The following is a 23,725-nucleotide window of genomic DNA, read 5'->3' as shown; positions in this document are numbered from 1 at the left end:
TAGCGCCTCTCCTTTCCACCGGAGGGCGCTAATGACAGATCCGCACATGTTCGCAATTTTTCAGTTACACGAGGGAGTCAGTGTTGGAAGAACATGGCGACATCCATTTGTAGGACGTTGAAATACTTTCAACCGATAACGTGTCAAAATATTAAGGTATGGAATTATTAAAATATTACAGGACATCTTTAGGATACACATTTGAATGTGCAATGCTGCTCGCATAACTTCAGTGAACATGCATCTGCATGGTAAAATGATATTCATTGAGTGTCAACAGACTTCAGTGAATGTTATAAATGTTTAAGTGATTTATTTCCTTGTTTTTTCTAAGGAAAATTAATTGTTTTTGTAAAAGAAAAAAAAAAAAAAAGCAAATATTCATTTAATTTATACTCATTTATGGCCAAAATCACTCCAGTATGCCGTGTCGTTGCTGGACGTGCGGCTGCCGCAGCCGGTGTTGGTTCCTATCCGCACAAAGAAGCGCTACTTCATTCCTCCAGCGGTGAATGTGAAAACACAAACCGAGCAGGAGGCTAAAGCCAGGGCTGCGGGTGTGGTGGTCCGACAGCAGTACATAGAGAGACCCATCAACATCTCCTGCACAGGTACGCATGTCAAACTACTGTCATTGCCTGCACATTTACTTGCAAACTCTTCCATTCCAATGTCTAAACACACCTACTCATTCTTTAGTGGGTAATAATAAATTGACTACCACTAATTATATGTTATTATAAGAAAGGTGTACATTGGTACAATTTATTCCAATGTCAGACGTAACCATAATAAGCCTTCCGATCAAAGCGTTTTTAAAGGGATAGTTCACCCAAAAAATGAAAAATTTGTCATTAATTACTCACCCTCATGTCGTTCCAAACCAGTAAGACTTTCGTTCTTCTTCGGATCACAAATGAAGATCTTTTTGGTGAAATCAGAGAGCTTGTTTCTGTCCTTCCATTGACAACTACGCAACTTAATCTTTGATGCTTCAAAAAGTTCATAAAGAGATTCTAAAACAAATCCATATGAATTGAGCGGTTTAGTCCAAAAATTTTCTAAAGAGAAACAATCGCTTTATATGATGAACAGCTTTTATTCGCATAAACATTCATCAACTCACCCGTCAGTTGTGGTAAACAGAAGCTCAAGCATGTTTGCTTGACGCGTGTGAGAACCAATGAGGTTCAGTCTCATGTGTTACACATGTTTGAGCTTCCGCAAGAGGTTTGTTCTCGCATGTCATGCAGTTTTTGTTGAGCTTCTGTTTATGTTCGCTGATCATTGTTTATATGTGAATAAAAGCCTAAATGAAATCTGTTCATCACATAAAGCGATCGAGTCTCTTCAGAAAATTTGTTCTAAACCGCTCAATTCATATGGATTAGTTTTACGATCTCTTTATGAACTTTTTGAAGCGTCAAGGTTTCAGTTGTGTAGCTGTCTATGGAGGGACAGAAAGCTTTCAGTTTTCATCAAAAATATCTTAATTTGTGATCCGAAGATGAACGAAAGTCTCACGGGTGTGAAACGACATGAGGGTGAATAATTAATGACAAAATTTTCTTTTTTGGGTGAACTTACCCTTTAAAATAGTCATCTGAAACATACACTACAGTTTGGGGCCAGTATGATTGTTGTTTTATGTGATGGTTTGAAAAAAAAATAATAAATTTATTTAGCAAGGATGGTAGGAAGGTACAGCACTCATTTTCATGTGTTTGTGTGTTCTGATTTCACGTGGCGATTGCACAACTGAACTCCACAGCAACTTGTTTGCTGTCACTCGTAGCGCGTCATTTAACTGAAACTATATCTAGGGTTATATCGAACATTTTTTTTTATCGTTATCGATTAAGACGTACCGTTGATAAATATCGATACCGTTTTATCGCCCAGGCCTAACTTTAATTGTAATGTCAAAAGAGTTCTATTTCAAATAAATTCTGTTCTTTCAAACTTTCTGTTCATCTAAGAATCCTGAAACAAAAAAAGTATCACTGTTTCCACAGAATTATTAAAAAGTTTTCAACTTTGTTAATAACAAGAAATGTTTCTTGAGCACCAAATCTGCATATTAGAATGATTTCTGAAGGTGACACTGAAGACTGGAGTAATGATGCTGAACATTCAGCTTTACATCACAGGAATAAATTACATTTTAAAATATATTAAAATAAAAAAAATATTTTAAATTTTAAATAACATTTCACAATGTTACAGTTTTTACTGTATTTTTGATCAAATAAATACAGCCTTGGTGAACATAAGAGACCAACCCCAAACATTTTAATGTTAGTGTACATTCAAGTGTGTTCAAACCTTTTACTGGTTCAATATTAGTGCATCGAGTTTTGTGATGTATGTTTTTTGTTCAGATTCATCTTCAAAACCTTTTAAATTTTAAGCATTGCTCTTTAGATGTTCAGATGATAAATTGGTAAATAAGTGATGTTAGATTTTCATATTATGGTTAGTTATCATATGTGATCGTTTTTTTTTTTTTCAGCTGGCATCTTTGATCCGTACGTTCCTCCTGAAGGAGATGCTCGCCTCTCCACTCTGTCCAAAGAAGGTCTGAAACAGCGCACAGAACAGCTGCGTCAGAGTGCAGCGTCACAGCTGTCGTAAGGCCCACCTCTGCCTCTGTGTTTCCCTGTAAACTTCATACTGCACGTTAAATCCAACAGAACTATGCTGGTATAATATTGGTATGGTTTTCTGTTTGACCAGGATTCGTAAAATAAAGGATCATGACCCCGATTTCTCCACTAAAGCGTTTCCAGAACTAGCTCAACAGATCTTCATAGATGCTCATGCAGCGCTCACACAGTAAGAAACAATAGTTACTGCTTCAGAGTTTACACTACCGTTCAAAGCTTTTGTAACATTGTAAATGTCTTTACTATCAATTTAATGCATCCTTGCTGAATAAAAGTAATAATTTCTTTAATCCCCCCCTAAAAAAAGTTTTTGCTGTATTTTGGATCAAATAAATGCAGCCTTGGTGAGCAGAGGAGACTTATTTTAAAAACATTAAAAAATCTTACAGAACCAAAAACCTTTGAATGGTAGTGTATGTGGTATTTCTGTGGAATCTTTTCCAATTTTTCCCCACTCATAACATCTATGTTAATCATTATGTATTTACATAAATGTCCTCTTTGCCCAGATTTAACAAAGAAAAGCTCCATTCTTTGGTGACAGAGAGGTGTTACCCTGTAAGTAAATCTCTATATGAATGAGTTAATTTAACTCATTCAACCTTTCTCATAATAAGAAGCAGTCTTGTTTTAGTGTCCAGTGTGTCCTTGTTCAACATTTCAGACTATCCAACCTGTGTGTGCATGTTTTGCAGGAAATGGTTCGGGGGAACCGTTATAAGACTCTGCGCTGGCGCTTCATTGAATCACTAGAGCCACCGCGGGTGGTTCATGCACGGTGTCCTGACATGATCAGCAAGGGCAACCTGTACGGCCAGGTGACTCTCCGCATGCATTCTAGACAGGTGAGTGAAGAAGAATAACAATTGTGTGTAGGAATGTGATTATATGGGAGTACCAAGTTTGGGCTTATCATATCATCAATTAATCTCTCAGACATTGGCAATCTATGACCGATTTGGCCGGTTGATGCTTGGGGATGAGGATGAACCAAGGGACGTCCTGGAATACCTTGTGTTGGAGAGGCATCTGGTCAACCCTTATGGGCGCTGGAGACTTCACGGCAAGATTGTTCCAGCATGGGCTCCCCCAAAAGATCCCATTATTAAGGTAAATGACTGCTATTTGTTTCTATAAAAGTGATCATTTACTTCATATGTTTTTTAAATGTGGTATTTTGGACTGGGTGTGTAAAGGAGCAAGACATGGAATATTTAAAAGTGAGAGATGTTACTTAATATCTGACATCTGGTTTCAACAGACTATCATGATTCCTGGTCCTAAGCTGAATCCCGAGGACGAGTTTGAGAATCTGAATTACCAGATACCAAAGCCGAAGGCAGTGCAGTGGTATAAGTAATTCTGAATGTGGTGCCTTACTCCACCCAACACAGGTCCTCTCTGTACAGACTGATCCCCAATAATCAAAATAAATATTCCTGTATTTATAAAACATTGGGTTGTTGCTTTTTTGCTCGTTTGTCTTTAGCAAAGTTAACTGAACTCAAGTAATTTGCAACACACGTACATATTGATTTGTTACATACAGTGATCAACATGCTGTTACTTCATTACGCATGGAACTTCGACACATTGCAGTTGAAAAGTTTATTTCAGAATGCTCAATTGACAGAGTTTCAAGAATATAAAAATAAAATGTTGCATTTTTTACATTGACAGAAGTTAGTGGAAACTTCTTTTGGCTACTGTTGAAAATTGTCTGTTGGTTCATACAAAAATCTTACTTTATACAAAAGCACAGTCTGTATGTTCCTGGTTTGAAAAGCTAACATTGCAAGTACATTCAAAATGACAGAATAAATCAAAAACAAACTTTAACTCTGGTAGGAATTATAAGTGCAATCTAATGGTCATTACCTGTGCTAATCACTAAATATTTTAAGAAGAAAGCAGCATGTAAATAGATTGAATTAAACATGTAGAAAAACATCTTTGTAAACCCTCATTTAGTTTCACATGCTCACACAATGGGACTTGAAATTGTATTCTACAAAACAACAATATGTAATTAATGTTAACACAAATCAAATTTAATCATATTTCAGTAATCATAAACCTTGTTTGCCCTTATATCACTTTGCACATTAAGTTTTGCTAATATTTAGTTGACTGACATTTTTGGAGGGTGGAGTTTTGGAGGAGAAAGTGTGTCGCTGAAATAAGCAAAACACCGGAAATCACACAATTACAACACTGTTGTAATTACGTTATGTTATATGGATATGTAGTAGCTGATACAGTAATGTAAAGTGTTACCTTTTTTATTAATAATTTGTGGATGGGACTCCTTATCAGAAAATACCATAGTGAGATTCTTAAATTGTTTGGCAATTATTTGAGAATTTGAAGTAAAACTTATAACATGTTTGTCTAAACCATTTGAATAGTGTGTAGACTAAAGATCTGTTTAAAATATGTAGTGATGAACAGTAGCAACATGGATGTATATATAAACACCATCCAGAACAACTTGTTTCTTCACTTACTTACTTGATGATATTAGTGCAATGTTTTTTGACTGAAAATGTGTGAAATTAAACTTTCTAAATGTTCCATCCAAGGTATGTTGGTGATACAGATTTTACTGACAATATAATCTAGATAGTCATACAAACACAAATACACACAAAACAATACCAAATTAAACAGGGGGTTTGTGTTAATGTAAGGCCAAAGGGAAATGTGCACAGGAAAGCAGTCTGTCTTGATATCAGTCAGTCTTCAATTTATTAAGCTGAGGAGGGAGAAGGTTGCCGTTCTTGGGTGAAATCCGTTCTTAAATAACAGTCAGTGAAATGTGCTGATGGAAGTGGAGGGACATTCTGCTTAAAGCTGAAATGTGTGACCAGTGGTCCATTTTGTAATAACGAGTCTTTCAAGGTATATAAAGCACAATGATACTGCCCTTGTGGGTCACAAGTCTGGAGGAAATATGAAGGCCTCTGCAGCAGTTTCTGCATCACCGTCATCTTCCTCTGGTATCGCCTCCTCCCAAGTGAAGACATCTGAATTATCATGCACTGTTATAGATTCTTGTCTGCCCCTTTCCATTTCCCAAGGGCACATTGCATCACGGCGAGCCAGAGGAGGGTTAACCCTCATTTCCTCTGCGGCCTGTGTGTCTTTGTCTGAAGGGTGTATGTCTTGGGCAGTTTGACTTTTGCTGCTTTCTATTGTTGCTGCTGTCATTCCCATGTCATTTTCCCATCGACAGACAGATTCTTCAGTGCTGTCTTGCCTTTTTGACGGGACAGCATGAGTGCAGTCTTGTGGCACAGATTGTTTGAGTGATGCTTTTGCCTCCCGTGGACAGATACCTGAATAGACCCTTTCTTGTTTTTGCAAGGTTTTCACTGGCTCACCTGTCTCCCATGGACAAACATCTGCAAGAACACTATCTTGTTTCTGCAAGGTCTTTGCGGGCTCTCCTGTCTCCCATGGACAAACATCTGCAAGAACACTATCTTGTTTCTGCAAGGTCTTTGCGGGCTCTCCTGTCTCCCATGGACAAACATCTGCATGGACACTTTCTTGTTTCTGCCAGGTATTTTTGGGCTCTTTTGTCTCCCATGGACAAACATCTGCAAGAACACTATCTTGTTTCTGCAAGGCCTTTGCAGCCCCTCCCGTCTCCCATGGACACACATCTGCACGGACACTTTCTTGTTTCTGCAAGGTCTTTGCAGCCTCTCCTGTCTCCCATGGACACACATCTGCACGGACACTTTCTTGTTTCTGCAAGGTCTTTGCAGGCTCTCCTGTCTCCCATGGACAAACATCTACATGGACACTATCTTGTTTCTGCAAGGTCTTTGTGGCCTCTTTTGTCTCCCATGGACAAATATCTGTATGGACACTTTCCTGATTCTGCAAGGCCTTTGCGCGGTCTTTTGTCTCCCAAGGACAAACATCTGCATGGACACTTTCTTGTTTCTGCAAAGTATTGACTGACTCTCCTGTCTCCCATGGACAGACATCTGTACGAACACTATCTTGTTTCTGCAAGATCTTTGTTGGGTCTCCTGTCTCCCATGGACAAACATCTGCATGAATACTTTCTTGTTTTTGCAAGGTTTTCGTTATCTCTCCTGTTTCCCATGGACAAACATTTTCAAGAACACTTTGCGGCTTCTGCAAGGTCTTGACAATTTCACTTGTCTCCCATGGACAGACATCTCCACAGACACTTTCTTCTTTCTCTATGGACTTCACAGACTCACTTGTTTCCCATGGACACACAATTATTTTAACAGTTTCTTGCTCTTGATCTACTTTCACTGACTCCTTGTTCGTAGCACCTTCCCTCTCTTCTAACTTCTCAGAATCCTCTACTTCCCATGGACAGACAGTTACTTTTTTAGGCATTGTCTCTTTTAAAGAGGGTCTTTTAGTGTCTTTTTTATTTGGCTCTGACTGCCAAGGACTTATGTCAGTTACAGGTGGGGGTGGTTCAGGAAAATCACGTTCTTCTTGTCTCAGTGTTTCACTTGTTTCTACTGAACACACATCTCTCTGGGCCGGTTCTTGTTGTACTGGACTTTGTCTAGCATTAACATAAATTACCCTTTCACCAGGTTTTAGTGTGTCACTATGAGTTTGGATTGATCCCCGTCTAACCTGAGAGATATTTGTGTCTATTACATAAGAAGGGCATGCTTCAGGCTTCACATTTACCTGCTTCTGGGTGTCTCCAGACGTAGGGACTTCAACAGTGGTATTACATAAATTGTCTTCGGTGATCCTTGATGGGTCACAGTCTGTTTCCCAGGGACAGACATCAGTATGTATGCTCTTAGTTTGCAATTGCTCTACTTCCACAACTTCCCAAGGACAGACTTCAGAAATGCTGGTTTGATGAAAAGGTTTTGGGACATCCCATGGACACACTTCTGGATTGGGAACAGACAATAAAGATTTTAGTTGGAGCTCAGTTGCTTTGAAGCCATCATTATTTACTGTCATAGAGAGTACTTGCTTGTCACTGTATTGTCTTTGTAAGACACCGTCATTCACATTCTGCTTCTTGACCTCCAAGATAACCTCCTCTGACTCCCATGGACAAATGTGAACTGGAGCAATATGTTTGGGGCTCTTTTCAGGAGAATCTGTAGATGGCAGCCGTATTGCTGTTTGCTTCACAAGGCTAGGTTTTGTGCCTATGGTAGTCATAGCCCGTCTGTGTGTCTGCGGGGTACGTTTGTCTGAAGTTGCACTGCCTGGGGACAATCTCATGGATGTGGACAGGGATTTTTGTAGTGTTCCCTCCTTAACATTACTTTCTTGTAGGCTTTTCTCTCTACTCATACTTCTTCCGAGTTCTCCAATGCCTTTTGCTGCAAGGAGACTGTGGGTAGCAGAGTGGAAAGAGAAAACCCGAAAATCCTTTGGCTTGCAGGAGACTGTATGTGGCGACCCTGGAGCGCTACAGGAGATTGGAGGCTTGGGTTTTGTGGAATCAACATCTGACTGTATACCATTGCCAGTTTCTGTTGCAGGGGGAGAAGGAGGTGGTAAGTATTCCCAAGGACAAACATATAATAGTGTTGGTGACGAGATAGCACCAGGTGATTTGGGTTCATCTTGATTTGAAAGAGAATATGTGACATGTTTTTGATTCTTGTTTGCAGGGAGCTCCTCTGGAACCTCCCATGGGCAGACCTCTGCCTTGTCAAATGACTCTGAGAGCAAGGCACTTGAAGTCTGCTTCTTTATGTCGACATCCACAGTTGGCTGGGGCTTTTCTGCTGGGGCAGCTTTGCTAGGAAGTGACACATTTTCAATGCTTCTACAAGGAGTCACAGAGCGGTGGTCATTTCGCTCTATAACGCTGAGTGACTTTTGAAACCTGGTAGGCTCAGGAAGTAGAAGGTTAGTGTCTAACGATAGATTGTGGGTACTGGCAGACTTGCAGACCAGCAATGTTGTATTGATGGATCCTGCATCAGAATGCTGGGAAGCCCTCTTGGCTGTTGTGCTCTTTATGGAGGAGCTTAATAGGGAGACCTCTCTTTCTGGAGTACAGTCATAGGCACTATGGGACTTCCGCAGCTTTGGAGAGGGCTGCATTAAAGTTTCATTCATCGTGTTAATGCTTGTGGTTTGATGACTTTTGTAATAAGATCCGGATCGGGATATAGTTCCTATTGCAGCACTGACATCCTTGTCTTCACGGCTACATTGCCTGCTTAAACTTTCTGGGATCTCAGTGATCCGTTTTATAAGGGATCGTCCAATACTGAGGCGAGAGCTGCGCTTCTTCGGAAGGTGGGGATTGCTGTTTGCCATCCTCTTGGTCTTGTGGACTTCCAACTGAGAGTATAGTTTCTTCAGCTCATCCTGGTGCAGAAGAGAAAAAGGGTTTCAGTTGAGGAAAGTCATTGGGAGCAAAACAGTAGGATAGTTTTTATGATGGTTTGTACTGTACAAAACATGATGTTCAAAAGGCACCAAGTTAGGGTAATATTTCAAAAGAGGACAAGTAAAGGCAGAGGAGGAGGAGAAGGCTAAGACAGGTAATAATGCTGTCATTTTTGTACAATGATTTTTAATAATAGAGATTCATGTTGGCTCATCGGGACCCAGGTTTGAGTCCGACCAGGGTCATGTCCCTATACCATTCCCTCTCTCTTACCCCTTGCTACACTCTCCTCATAAAATAAAGGCAAACAATTAAATTATATTTTAAAAATATGTGTGCGCCAGCATCCGCTTCTGATGACGAAAATTATGTCACACGGACAGTGCATGGACTGCCACGCAACGCGGACTGCCAAAGTATACATTGGGCTTTAGTGTAATGTTTATAAAAATTGAGAGTTTAGGCTTTGTTAATATTAGTTTGTTTACTAATTTACTGAAAAGGTCAAATGTATGCTTTTAATGTAATTCATAAGTAGACATTGTCATAAAGTGTTAGTGTGTGTGGTTTTCTTAAAATGGAAGCGTGAGCATGTGTGTTAGTAGGGCTGCGGCAGGGCAAGGTGTTTTACCCGAATGTCATCAGGGTCCAGGCTGTGGTCACTCAAACAGTTAGAGGTGAAACTACTGTTGAGGTAAGAACATGAGCGTCGCAATTCCACCTCATCCTCATATACCTCTGCAGCTATTTCCTCTTGGCCTGGCCGTGACATGTGAAGAAACTGCAACAGACACCAATGCTGATTTGTACTAGAGATATCTTAATGCCAATAAATTTGCCTACTGCAATCGGATGTCATTTAAAATTATTAATGGATAGGTTAAAATAACATTGCATAAATTATAAAAAAAAATTATACTTTCAACAGTACCTTAGGTACAAAAAGCAGGCCGAGTGTTACAGTAATTGTGACATGCGTGTGAGTGAAGAACAGCAAGAGCATCCAGTCAGGATGAATCGATGGTCTGGCAAATCTGAAAGTGACAAGAACAAAGAAGTCAACAGAACAACCTCTTATCATTATAAGTGTTAAAGCAAAACAACTTTATTCCCCCACCTGAGAAGATGAAACGCGGAGGAGAGCAGTAGCTCATTGTGAATAGCGATGCTCATGTAACGTGGTTCGTGAAATGCTGAAGGTACTGTCTTCACTGCACTGCACAGGAAACTGCCCCAGCACAGAAACAACAGCTCCGCTGAGAGTGAAAAACAATTTTTTTTTTAAGCTTCAACGGTTTTATTTTTCACATACACAAATGTACACAGCAGCAATAAGGAAGTCCTTTTTATGAGGAAAAAAATATTCATTTTTCATTTGTATTTATTTTTATAATTTATTCTTAGGGTTACTCCATTTGGTCTGAACTAATGTTACTTTTTCAAGGTCAAAATATCTAATATTTAATGTTTTCTTTGAAAAAAATAATTGGCACAATTGTGAATGTTTATAGAGCCTCTCTCTGTGATTTAATTTCCTGTTTTATGTTTTTCTTGTCACGTTACAATAGTTGTCACAATAGTTTTGATTTAGTACTTGCCAACCAACATAAGTTTTTCCCAAAAATGTTAGCCTTTAAATTACAATCTTAAGACAGTTACACCAACTATAATTTTAAACCCTATGGAAAATCAAAAAAAAAAAAATTAAAACTGCAGTCTGTAACTTTTTTTAGTTTTAAAATCTATTTTTGGTAAGTACATAACCAGCCAACTATTTCCTTACCTTAGCCCAATTCACAAACGTAAGCTTGTAATAATGTTTTCTAATTTGGGTGGTACTGGTGGGTTTCTACAGGAAATTCCAGCATGCAGCCATTCGTCTTTGCATCACATCACGTCTGTTTACATAAAGAAGGAGTCCAAGCTAGTAGGCTATATCATGTGAGGATGCTACTGGTAGCGGATCATTTATAGCCTTTTCTCACAGCAGCTGCAATAATTAAACATCATTTTGATGGCGGATTGTAATCCAGAAAGGTCCAAATGCCAACTGGAGATTCACCCGTAGTCAAAAACAAAAGACTTTGAATTGAAATCTACATATAATGCTAATACACACTAAATACGCATAGTCACGCATTGCTGATGTTGTTAACATTAACAATTTGAGAACAAAGTATAACAATAATAATAATTTGCATGGTTTGACATGATCTGAGCTAAGCGATCAGTACATTTAATTACCATTGGTAGCGTGATTTATTGCAATGCTTTTTTTTCTCAGTTGGTCAGAACAAACTTGGCAGACATGTTACTTACTTGTTGAGATTACATTTTCTGGTGAAAATTCTTATTTTGGTCATATTTCCAAGACGTAGAATCTGTGATTCCGAAGTACAGTATCCACACCGATGTGGTGACTGACAGCAAACATTACATTAATCCGCGCTAAGGAGCTGTGCCGATGCACAACCCACGTAAAGATGATCATTCCGCAAATAACTGCAATTGTAGGTTTCAAACAGAGATGGCGACAAAGAGGCAAAACTTACGGACTGCAGCTTTAACTTATAAATTGAAAATGTTAATCATGGAAGACATGTATTTGAGTTGTGTGAATTGCATTTGATGTATTTTTGAATAACTTGAATAACAAGTCCAGACTAAAATGGAAGAAAGCTATTTATGTACAACATATATAAGATTTAAAGATCAATAGAAATGATATGCAATTAAAACAAAATATACAGTACAGTGTTAAGAATTATAGGTTAGTGTAGCAGTATAAAAAATGCAAGGTTTGTTTTGTGTAAGCTGTCTTTGAATGTTCAAAGGAATTCTGAATGTGCCTGATTGTGAAAATGTATTTTATCTCCTGGTGTCATTTCAGTTCAGTCCTTCATTTACTTAGTCTAATTTATGACATTATAGCAGTAACATTATTATTATTTGTTGTGGTATTTTATTAGTATGGTAGGTAGTGGTTAATGCTGAATCATATCGAATGACAACAGTACTGCGTTCAAATCATCAACTAAATGCTTCAAAGAACATTAAATTATCCAGGACCATTCATCCTTTCATTTGTCTGATCTACTAATGTGCCCCAATTTCAATTAATCTCTCTGCCAGACACCCAAGAAAACCGATGGACTACTGCCACCAGTCAGAAATGACATAACTTACCCACAGCCATCATGTAGTCCCACCGGTCCAGGTCACACACATTGAAGCCTTGTCCTTCTGAGGTGGTGGAAATGATCAGCAATGGCACATTTCGGTCTCGATTCTGCAGGACACCCACCGTCCATGCACACAGGAACCAGCTGACAGTAAGCACTATAACTCCCAGCATCCTCAGCACACCCCTGGTAGTGATGTATGGCACTCTCTGGGCTGTACGCGACAGGAAAACCCTCAGAACCCTGGAAACACATGCCCACATATAGGCTGATTAATTTTGGGAGTTTAATTAGGTTCCTTTGAGATTTTTTTTAATATAGATCACAGAGTGTAGTCTTAAAGGTGCACTCAGTTATTTTCCCCAATTACATTTTTTTTTAAAAATGATGTGCACTCATCTGTAGCCTAATAAAAAATAATATTGTACCAGGAGCGGGTCAACTCATGGAGGCCAACATGTCGTCACGACCTTGTTATTGGACACGTATGTTAATTGATTTTAAATTCTACAATGGAGAAATTAAATGTATACATATCAATCAATATATACCTATACATCTTTACAATTCTACAATAAACCAGTACCACAAAAACTCAAATAAAATTACTGAGTGCATCTTTAAATGTCTTGAGAATAGCATCTTATTACACAACATTTCATCTGACAGATGTAGGTGAGACAGTTAGAAGGGAGGGTTGGGTTTGATAAATCTCAGATGACAGGACTGAAGTGCTACAGACCGGTACATCTTGAGCGTCACAGTTCCATAAACAATGGCAAAGCCAAGCAGACGGACCCAGCGGAGTAGAATACACCGGAAAGTGCTGGGTTTGAAGTATAGAATGAAGACCTGAAAACAAAGACAAGAACAGTCATAAAACGAAATGAAATTATTGGTGGAAGGTGCAAAAATGCTTACTTGTGACCCAGGACCACAAAACCAGTCGTGAGTCACACGGGTATATTTGTAGCAATAGCCAACAATACATTGTATGGGTCAAAATTATCGATTTTTCTTTTATGCCAAAAATCATTAGGATATTAAGTAAAGATCATGTTCCATGAAGATATTTTGTAAATGTCCTATTGTATATATATATATATATATATATATATATATGTGTGTGAGTGGTTATGCATTGCTAAGGACTTCATTTGGACAACTTTAAAGACGATTTTCTCAATATTTTGACTTTTTTGCATGCTAAGATTCCAGATTTTCAAATAGTTGTAATCTCGGACAAATATTGTCCTAACAAACCTTACATCAATGGAAAGCTTATTTTTTCAGCTTTCAGAATATGTATATATGTACAAAAAATTGACCCTTGTGACTGGTTTTGTGGTTCAGGGTCACATTTTACAATGCATATTAATGATGAAAAATCATAAAAGAATAAAAAATTGATTAAAAAAAAATATGTATATATATATATATATATTTACAAACTCATGTTTTTCTAACCCCATATGAAAATGGACAAACTCAGCAGTTGGGTTAAATGTTTGCCCAAACAGTTGGGTAGTTTTATTTAACTTAACTATTGTTTAAAAATTACTGTATTGCTTGCTTAAAATGAACTGAAAGTATGTTGGAAATTAACATTTATTAATTAACGAATTTATTAATAAGTTTAATGAATAATAATTCAACAATAAACATTAAATTGCTTATTAATAAATGTTCTCCTTTTGATTATTATTGTTGGCCTAGTAATTATCTGTCTGATTTTTTATTTCCACCCTTATTTTGGGTTCATTTTAAGCCAGCCATATAGTAATTTTAAACAATAGTTGGGTTAACTAAAACTGCCCAGCATTTTGGCCAAACATTTAACCCATCGGCTGGGTTAAAACAACCCAATTGCTGGGTTTGTCCATTTTCAACCCAACTTGGGGTGTTTTTAACGCAGCATTTTTTAGTGTGTACCATTCAAAAGTTTGGGGTCATTAAGAAGTCTTTTATGCTCACCAAGACTGCATTAATTTTATCAAAAATACAGTGAAAAGTAATATTATGAAATATTATTACAATCTAAATAACTGTTTTCTATTCAAATATATTTTAAAATTAAATATATTCCTGTGATGGCAAAGCTTTTTAGCACCCATTACTCCATTCTTCAGTGTTACATGATCATTCAGAAATCATTCTAATGTGCTGATTGTTCAGTAACTCTAACCTAGTAACCAGTAACTAGTAAATTGTGTAATTTCTTGATCTGCCTCTTAAGTGCCATCCAGCTATTATGATTCCAGCTGCAGTGCAGTAATCTGAAAAGAAGATTTGAATCCCACACTCACTGGGAAGTAAAGCAACAGAGAGCCACACAGGATCATCTCCAGCAGCAAAAGCCCTGACGATCGGATCCGCTGAGAGACAGAAAATGGAGAGAAGAACAGGTGAGAAGTGGAGAGGGGAAGCAGAGGTGAAATTATAGAGGCTGTCAAGCGTGCATCAAGTTTGTGCACATGTGGGACGTCTTTGACTGTATGAAATGAAGCTTCATAACACATGGGTTTGTAAGATATATTGTAAGATATATATATATATATATATATATATATATATATATATATGTTAAGATATGCAATATATCATATTAATCATGTGCTGAAATCTTACCTTGGTACTTCTGCACTGATATGCTACCAGCATGCTAATAAGCACAAGGATCATGAAGAGACCCTGCACAGCCAGGACGCCTGTTCTCAAGAGCCAGTCTTCCTGCACCCAACACGGGCCTCCATCTTCACACTCAGCACAGCCGGGCCAACAGGGCAGACACACAGGGACTTCTGGGTAACAAGCTTGGGTACTATTCACACGGATGTTCCCTGTAACACCATATATCATCATTTTTCTTTTTTAAATAAACCAATTTTTAATGAATTTAATTCATACTTTCACCTATAATAATCATAGATCATTATTAACAAAAATACAAATAAATAAGTTGTATTAATAATGCACTTGGTCTAAAGCCATGTCTGTTTGAATGGGAGTATCAAGGGCCTAAGATTAACACTCAGCAAGGGCCAAATGTGAGTAAAAATCGGTGTTGGTGAGTATATGAAACATTGTCAGTCAGCAGTTGGCCAGTAACATTTTTATGAATTCTATCAATGCAATGTTGTGAGAACATAAATGTGAAAAAACGTGAACAACGCTCGGGACAGTTGACGGGCCAGTGCTGCATCGTCACGAAAGTTTAAGCCTTGCTAATTTAAAGTGCAAGATGATGCGAAAGGGAACTCAATTCGTTACTTGCACATGGTGTGGGAAGTTTTCTGTGCGCAAACATCCAAAGAGCGCCCATAAATCCATGTCTCAGACAGCGTGCGAATACTGAATTGAGCTCTCTTTCACATCTTCTTGTGCTTGGACAGACATATTCAAACCAAATTATCAAAATGCCCGTCTTGGCAAGTATCCTTGTAAACTTAGTCAGTTATGTCTTACTCCAAATCTTTTTATTGGTTTTCAGTGATAGTACAGAATAGGACATCATAAAAAACATTAGAATGTAAGACATTGTCCATTGTCCTTACATGACCCCCCCCAATCCAATAACTCAAATGTCAAAAAAATTATGTATCATTGCCAGTTACAGGTGCGCAAGGTAAAACCTTAATGTAATTTAAGAAGGGGTCCCAGGTCTTATAAAAGAATTTAAGTCAACCAAAGAGTGAGCATCTTAACTTTTCAAGTCCAAAACAGTAAAAAATGTCCTGTATCCACCTGTCATGCATTGGAGGGAAAGCATGCTTCCACTTAAAGGATTGGTTCACTTTAAAATGAAAATTACCCCAAGCTTTACTCACCCTCAAGCCATCGTGTATATGACTTTCTTATAAATATCCTGACACATCCAGGCTTTATAATAGCAGTGAACGGGACCAACAAGTATGAGCTGAAGAAAGTGCATCCATCCATCATAAACGTACTCCACGCGGCTCCGAGGGGTTAATAAAGGCTTTCTGAAGCAAAACGATGCATTTGTGTAAAACAATATCCATATTTAACAAGTTATAAAATAAAATATCTAGCTTCCTCCAGACCGCCTTCCGTATACAACTTAGGAAGAAAGTGTAATGCCTCTCACATCCTACGCCTTCTGTATTCAACTTACAACAAAGTTGTGGAATATGGAAGGCGGTCCGGCAGATCGCTTTGCTTCAGAAGGCCTTTATTAAACCCCCAGAGCCATGTGGAGTACGTTTATGATGAATGAATGCACTTTCTTCAGCTTCATATTCATTGGTCCCGTTCACTGCCATTATAAAGTTTGGATGTGTCAGGATATTTATTAATATAACTCCGATTGTGTTCATCAGAAAGAATAAAGTCATATACACCTAGGATGGCTTGAGGGTGAGTAAAGCTTTGGATAATTTTCATTTTAAAGTGAACTAATCCTTTAAGAAGGATAGCCCGCCTGGCTAAGTTTGTAGTAAAAGCAATAACTTTACGATCTCGTGCCGCCAAATCAGGCCAAGGGTGGACCCAAAATACGCTATAAATAGGTCAGGGTCAGTATTAGTGTTGAGAGCTTTCTTAAGCGTCTCAAATACATTGGACCAAAAGGTTACCAGCTGCAGACATGTCCAAAACATATGCAGACGGTTAGCAGGTGAATGTTTGCAACTGTTGCAGGCAGCACTCATGTCTGGGAAAATTTTGGAATGTAAGAGGAGTGTACCAGGTTCAAGATGTTTTGCCATAGATCCTCTATAATACAGTCAGTTATGTCTTAAGTGAACTTAAACAGTTGAGAAAGAACATGCATGTTTATCAGTATTTTGGATCCGTGCATTAGCTCTTAAAGTGACAGCAGCCTAATATTCCTGCGGCTGTCTGTGTTTTGAATGTTAATCAAACAATAAAATACAAAGAAAATCACTCACTGCTCTAGACTGAATAACTTTTGTAACTTTAATAAGGATTAATCTATGTTTCATGGCTGGTAAAAAAATATTTATAGCCAGTAAACTTTCTTAGGTCACCAACCATTGGCTGGTATGGCAAAAATTTAGTTTTAGGCCCTTGGTGCATTGTTTTTGCCATATACACATAAAGAGAGGCAAAGCTCAACTGTTCCAAAGAAAACAGAAAAAAATAATGTACAAAAAATACATCAAAGCTAATGTTTTAATGCCTTTCTGCTATAACTTTGACCCTTGCCCAATCATTAATTGAGATACTTTTATATGGCTTCGTGTTAGCTATATATTATCTAATAAAATAAGTCTAAACCCACTGTAGACTATTTCTGTGTGAAACAGAAAGCCTCTTACTTTTGTTTTGTATGTCTGGAATTGGACTGTAATAGCCCTTTTTACATCGGCAGCAGTACTGACCCATCCGGAAGCCCTGTTGTGGGATGGGCTCACACTGGGGGGAAAAGAAAGAAAGAGAGATAAAGTCATTAGTTTGCTCATCTGTTTTACCTTCATCGGTAAGCAAATGTCTTGTTCCTAGAAAGGGGAAATCAACACTGATGTTTCTGCCAGCGATTGTGGATGATTGTGTTCTCTTTGCTTTCTGCCATTAATTGCATGTGCAGGCTCTCATCAGCTTTTTATCTGTGAGAGTCGGCTGACCCACACATCAGACTCACTCTGAGTTAATCTAAGCTAAATCCTAAATGGAGGGGTAATACCTCTATTGGCAGAGCTTTATCTTTTTATTCAGGGAAATCCAGCACTGTTCACATACATTTTTATGGTATTTTCACTTAGGAACAAGATTCTTATTTATAAGAGGATATTGTCCTCTTGAAAAGGAGCAATTAGGAATAAAAAAAATACTTTACACTCTATATGTGTTTCTATTCAGTCTCTATTCATAAAAATTATTTTGTTGATTCTTACAATGGAGTAATATTTTATTTTACAGATCTTTACAGTGTCAAATAATTCTTCAGTAAAACCAACACACGTTCTTGTAGAGTTATATATATATGTATATATATAGAGAGAGAGAGAGCGAGAGTTTGTACCCAACATCATATGTAACCTTTAAAATATAAATGGGAATATTTCATACATCATATCAATCTAATGTTTCATGCAATTAATGCAAAGTCATGACACAAAACTGTTCTATTAATACGTTGCTCCTTTCATTTATAGGCGGATCAAGTCAATTCTCATTAAATTCGTTCAGTGTGCCAAATCCTGCTGTTGCTTAACCTGCCAACACCTGTGAGCTTGTGCTCTGGTAGGTCAGGATGATGGGGGGGTCTGGGTCTTGTGGAAGGGGGTGGGGGGGTGGGGGTGGGGGGTATGGGCCTCTGCCTTCTGGAAGGGGGTCGGAGAGTGGTAGGTGAGTGGGGGGGTGGGGGGGTGGTATGTGAGCATCACAGGATTATCAACCTAATCCTTCAGATCATCCTGCACCCAGTGCTCACATCTTTAAATAGAAGGTCTGGATGAAACTGGGAGGATGATGATGGAAAACTGTGGGAACAGGAAATGGGAATGTATATAACAGACAAGCAATATCTTTAAAGTAAAGCAGATATTAATGTATTTCTTAATAATAACTTTTTTAATATATAGAGATGCCAGATCTGATGGCGTTATGAAACATTGTGCAGTATTTAAAGGTATAATTCACCTAAAAATCAACTTTTTTTCATCATTTACTCACCCTCATGTCACTCCAAACCTGTATGACTTTCTTAAAGGGTTAGTTCACCCAAAAATGAAAATTATGTAATTAATTACTCACCCTCATGTCGTTCCACACCCGTAAGACCTTTGTTCATCTTCGGAACACAAATTAAGATATTTTTGATGAAATCCGATGGCTCAGTGAGGCCTCCATTGACAGCAATAGATCCAGAAAGGTACTCAAAACATATTTAAAACAGTTCATGTGAGTACAGTGGTTCTACCTTAATATTATAAAGCGAGGAGAATACTTGTTGTGTGCCACAAAAACTAAATAATGACTTTTCAACAATATCTAGTGTTGGCCGATTTCAAAACACTGCTTCATGAAGCTTCGAAGCTTTACAAATCTTTTGTTTTGAATCAGTTGTTCAGAGCGCCAAAGCAGTTCAGCAGTTTGGCAGTTTAATACGCGAGAGTTTAATAAAACAAGAGATTCGTAAAGCTTCGAAGCAGTGTTTTGAAATCGGCCATCACTAGATATTGTTCAAAAGTCATTCTTTTGTTTTTTTGGAACACAAAAAGTATTCTCCTCGCTTAAGGTGTTTTAAATATGTTTTGAGTACCTTTCTGGATCTATTAATGGCAATAGAGGCCATCGGATTTCATCAAAAATATCTTAATTTGTGTTCTGAAGATGAACAAAGGTTTTACGGGTGTGGAACGACATGAGGGTGAGTAATTAATGACATTATTTTAATTTTTGGGTGAACTAAACTTTTAAAGGGATAGTTCACCCAAAAATGAAAATTCTGTCATCATTTACTCACCCTCAAGTTGTTCCACACCTGTATAAATTTCTTTGTTCTGTTTAACACAAAGGAAGATATTTTGAAGAATGTGGGAAACTGAACAGTTTTAGGGCACCATTGACTTCCATAGTAATTTTTTTTTTTTTCCTACTATGGAAGTCAATGGTGCCCCAAAGCGGCCTGCTTACAAACATTCTTCAAAATATCTTCTTTTGTGTTAAACAGAAAGTGAAACACAGAAAGAAAAAAATATATATTTTTGAAGAATGTTGGTAACTAAACAGTTTTAATTACAATTGACTTCCACTGTATGGACAAAAAAAAAAAAAAAAAAGAAAAAATGAAACATTTATCTCCCACAAAAGAAACAAAGTCATACAGGTTTGGAACGACATAAAGAGTAAGTTATGACAGTATTTACATTTTTATGTGAACTACCCTGTTAAGTAATTGCCCAAGTATACATATACTCTAAAATGTGTCAATTTGTAAGGAATGTCAATCTAAAATCCTAAACCTGTCAGATAATTTACAGGGGGAAAAAAATATTAGAGTAGAGCAGCTGATAACAAAATTCTAATGCTATCATAATAGCGACATTACCGTGGAGAATCAAACATGCTCACAGAGACATTTACAAAAATAAATCACTTCACCACAAATGTCCTCTTGACATTTAGTGACAGAGTGTTTAGAGTGGATCTCTGAATGTGTTCTGCCCCTGCTTGTCCCTGGTTAGTGAAATCCGCTCACGCAGATACAGCCTATAATATTTCATTCTGACCATCTGAAGAAGAGCTCTGAACCTACAATGTAGCAGCTTCTTGTATGACAATGAAAACAGATTTGATGACCTTTAAAGTAATTTTAAATACCCAGATGGTGCTTTGACCTGCTTTCTATTTTTATTAAAAAATTGTGGTGATACTTTACAATAAAGTTCTATTCATTAACTTTAGTTGATGCATTAGCTATAATGAGCTAACAATCTTACAATCTTTATTAATCTATATTAATTTCTAAATATGCTAAAACATTTTAATACTAATACAAAACAATGAGACATTCTTCAAAATATCTTCTTTTGTGTTCATACAGGTTTGGAACAACATGAGGTAGAGCAAATAATGACTAAATAATGACTGAAAATGATGGTGAACTATCCCTTTAACTAATAAATTAAACCTTACAGTAAAGTGTTGCCAAAATTTTAATGAAACATGATGACTGGCTTTGAGCCCAGTGAGGTGTCTGCAGTAGGTCCCATATGGCAGTATTGGTCAGTGACAGTGGTACACTCACCTCCATGCTGGTACGATTACATTGGTGTGTGTTTGCAAACCAGAAGTCTCCACTGGCACACTGATCCACATTGAATCCCTGGACATTGACGTCAACACGGATCACACCCCTACCACCAGAACGCATAAAGAGACGACTAAGATAAGGTAATGACAGCAAAATAACAATAATGACAGAAGACTTATAATGAAATTAATGGGATAGTTAACCCAAAAATGGACATTCTGTCATCATTTACTCACTCTTGTGTCATTCCAAATCTGATGACTTTCTTTCTTCGATGAAATACAAAAGAAGACATTTTGAAAAATGTCTCAGTGTTTTTTTGTCCAAACAATGGAAGTCAGTGGGGTTATGTTTTAGACCCTATTGACTTTCATTGTATGGACAAAAACAGAAACATTCTTCCAAAATGTCTTATTTTGAAAGTCAGTTTTCAAGATAAATAATAAATGTTGACAGAATGTCCATTTTTAGGGGGACTATCCCTTCCGCGAGATGATTGAAAGATGTTAAAATTTGAGTATACAAAAATGTATTCAAACAAGAAGTTGAAGAAAGTGCACTGACCTGAACTCTGGGCTGAGGTCTGGCTTCAACCCGTAAAATGGCATTGAGAGGCTGAGTAACCACCCTGGCAAAAAGCGGCCATCAACACACTCAAGGAAAGGGGCTTTGCCCCACTGAACCCCGCTGCTATTGATCACATAACTATCCCCACGTGCCCACTTGGGAGTATCTAGGGTGCTTAGGTCATTTAGAAGAACCCGTTTAGACAAGGCATGGAGGGGTGGAGAGCTAGACTTGAATGAATCAAACCAGCTTTGGTCAGGGGCAGGAGGACGGAAGCTGCTCCAGCCAGACGTCAAGTCCTGCAGGAGAATGTCCTGGGTTGTCCCTTTGGAGGCACGGAGCACCAGTTGGGGCTGTTGGATTGTGGGGTCTGCATCGAATGTTAGAAAAGCTCGTCTGACCAGCCCTGGCCTGTCCCCTTCGAGCATGGCCCGGACCAGTGCATGGTACCACTCGATATCCTCTCGTACACTCGTTTCTCTCAGCTCACTAGCTTGAAATATCAGGTTGAGAAAGTTGGCTGCATTGGTCAGAGACGCTATGGCTTGGTGCAAGAGAGGGAGAAGTTCTCTAGGCGGAGATCCCCGCTGGACAGGCAGCTGGAATGCTCGTGTGCAGGTGGAGGCAGCTAAAGAGGACAAATCGGCAGTATAGAGGTAGTTCCCCAAGGCAGACTGGTCCTCCTCCGTGCTTACTTTTACAGGAGCCGTACTGGTTGGTAGGGGGCTGGGTGACGAGCTCTTCCCTGCTAAGGTATTTGGGTTAGTAGGTGTTGGGGTGAACTCCAAACTGGACGTGTCCTCAACTTCAGACACAGTGCTGAGCTGAGCAGAAAGCAGGCTAGGCAGCAGCAGCAGTAGAGGTAGCACACAAGCACACAGGCCCATCCTTGTAGCAACTGCTCCTCCAATGCTTTTTGTGAAGGAAAAGATCAGCTTTGCGCTTTCTCACATCCTGAAAGATGCTTTCAAAGTGCAGGCCTCCATTTCTTCTCTTTCCCTGGCTTTGTTTCTTCTCTCCTTTTTTTGTTAACCGATTGACACAGGTGTCAGTGGTGATAGTTAGAGTGCAACCGCACTTTGCTGCCAACTCTGTCAAATAAGTGTGCATTCATACATGGACTGACATGCACTCCTCATTTTCGAAGCTGAAGATGAAGCTCAAAGGAGGAGGCAACATTTTTGCTCCATGTGTCCTGCAGTCAGTTGGTCAGGTCCTTCCTGGATGTGATTTTAAACTCCAGCCAGTGTGGAGTTAATGGGCCTGCAAGAAACTGGAGTGAGAAACAAAGATCAACAAGAAAAAGACAACATGTGGAATACCCCTGTTTCTCTCTCGCTTACCTCTTCACTTACTCTGCAGTCCTCCTGTAAATCTCTCCCACTCTCCCATCTCTCTCGCTCCCTCTCCCAATCTCCCAGTAGTGGTGAGTGCTGAGAGAGGCACATCTGTTAATGTTGGATTGTTATGATGAGTGTATGTGCATGAGGAAGGGCTGATGGATGAGAGGATGGGAGGGTAATCCTCTCGGTTGGGTATGCATCAGAATTTCGCCGCTTTGTGGATTAACCCAACACTCCCCGGCTGGGTCAGTCATGAGTGGTCTTTTATGGACTGTGTATGTGTGTGTGTGTGACATTGTGCATCTGTGAATATGTGCATGCAGCAGTTTACAAGTCTGCATCTGTTCGTTAGATGAAGTGCACCGAAATGTTAATCTCCGATAGACAAATTGCGTTTTGAACTGCAAATGTTTTGTACATCAATCAGGGAAATTAAAAAAAATAAAGAAGAAAACATGTTCCACATGTGTACTACATGAATGAACGTCTGTCAGAGATGTGTATGTGTGTGTGTGAGAGAGAAAGATGATTCAGACAAATCCAGTCATACTGGGTAATGCAGGCAAATCCTTGTTTTGGTGCCATGGCAACAGGGTTCTGAGATTCAACACTCATTCCTGTGGGGCCCCACCCCCACTCAGGACTGCAGAGGCTGTGACTGTGTGCCCCTATATATATATATATATATATATATATATATATATATATATATATGCACGCAATTCTCAAAACCTAAACTGTGTAAATGTTTTTTATGGATAGATTTGTGTGTGTTCTGCTATGTGTCACAGTATTGTGTGGAGAGGATGTTGTCAATGCATGTAATATTTCTCAGATAACGTACTGTG

General features: G+C 38.5%; 2 protein-coding genes across 2 annotated transcripts; one reads left to right on the top strand and one right to left on the bottom strand.

Moving 5' to 3' along the window:
* Position 1: 1 nt before the first annotated feature.
* mrpl45 (mitochondrial ribosomal protein L45) lies at positions 2-4,119 on the top strand. The gene is made up of 8 exons (XM_051911848.1): positions 2-156; positions 422-611; positions 2,513-2,630; positions 2,737-2,835; positions 3,176-3,224; positions 3,362-3,511; positions 3,603-3,776; positions 3,928-4,119. Exons 1-8 carry the CDS (start codon positions 94-96, stop codon positions 4,024-4,026), a joined length of 942 nt encoding a protein of 313 aa, XP_051767808.1. The 5' UTR covers positions 2-93; the 3' UTR covers positions 4,027-4,119.
* A 145-nt stretch (positions 4,120-4,264) lies between these two features.
* gpr179 (G protein-coupled receptor 179) lies at positions 4,265-23,355 on the bottom strand. Its single transcript, XM_051911814.1, has 12 exons — positions 22,878-23,355; positions 21,532-22,797; positions 20,962-21,070; positions 17,528-17,624; positions 14,856-15,067; positions 14,534-14,602; positions 12,970-13,079; positions 12,232-12,470; positions 10,163-10,301; positions 9,977-10,079; positions 9,677-9,826; positions 4,265-9,023 (listed from the first exon to the last, which is right to left on the bottom strand). The coding sequence occupies exons 2-12, from the start codon at positions 22,419-22,421 to the stop codon at positions 5,601-5,603; spliced, it is 5,541 nt and encodes a 1,846-aa protein (XP_051767774.1). The 5' UTR covers positions 22,422-22,797; positions 22,878-23,355; the 3' UTR covers positions 4,265-5,600.
* Between the last annotated feature and the right edge of the window lie 370 nt (positions 23,356-23,725).

Source organism: Ctenopharyngodon idella, chromosome 11 (genome assembly GCF_019924925.1).
Source record: "Ctenopharyngodon idella isolate HZGC_01 chromosome 11, HZGC01, whole genome shotgun sequence".
NCBI lineage: Eukaryota > Metazoa > Chordata > Actinopteri > Cypriniformes > Xenocyprididae > Ctenopharyngodon > Ctenopharyngodon idella.
This window is presented reverse-complemented; position numbering and strand designations above follow the sequence as displayed.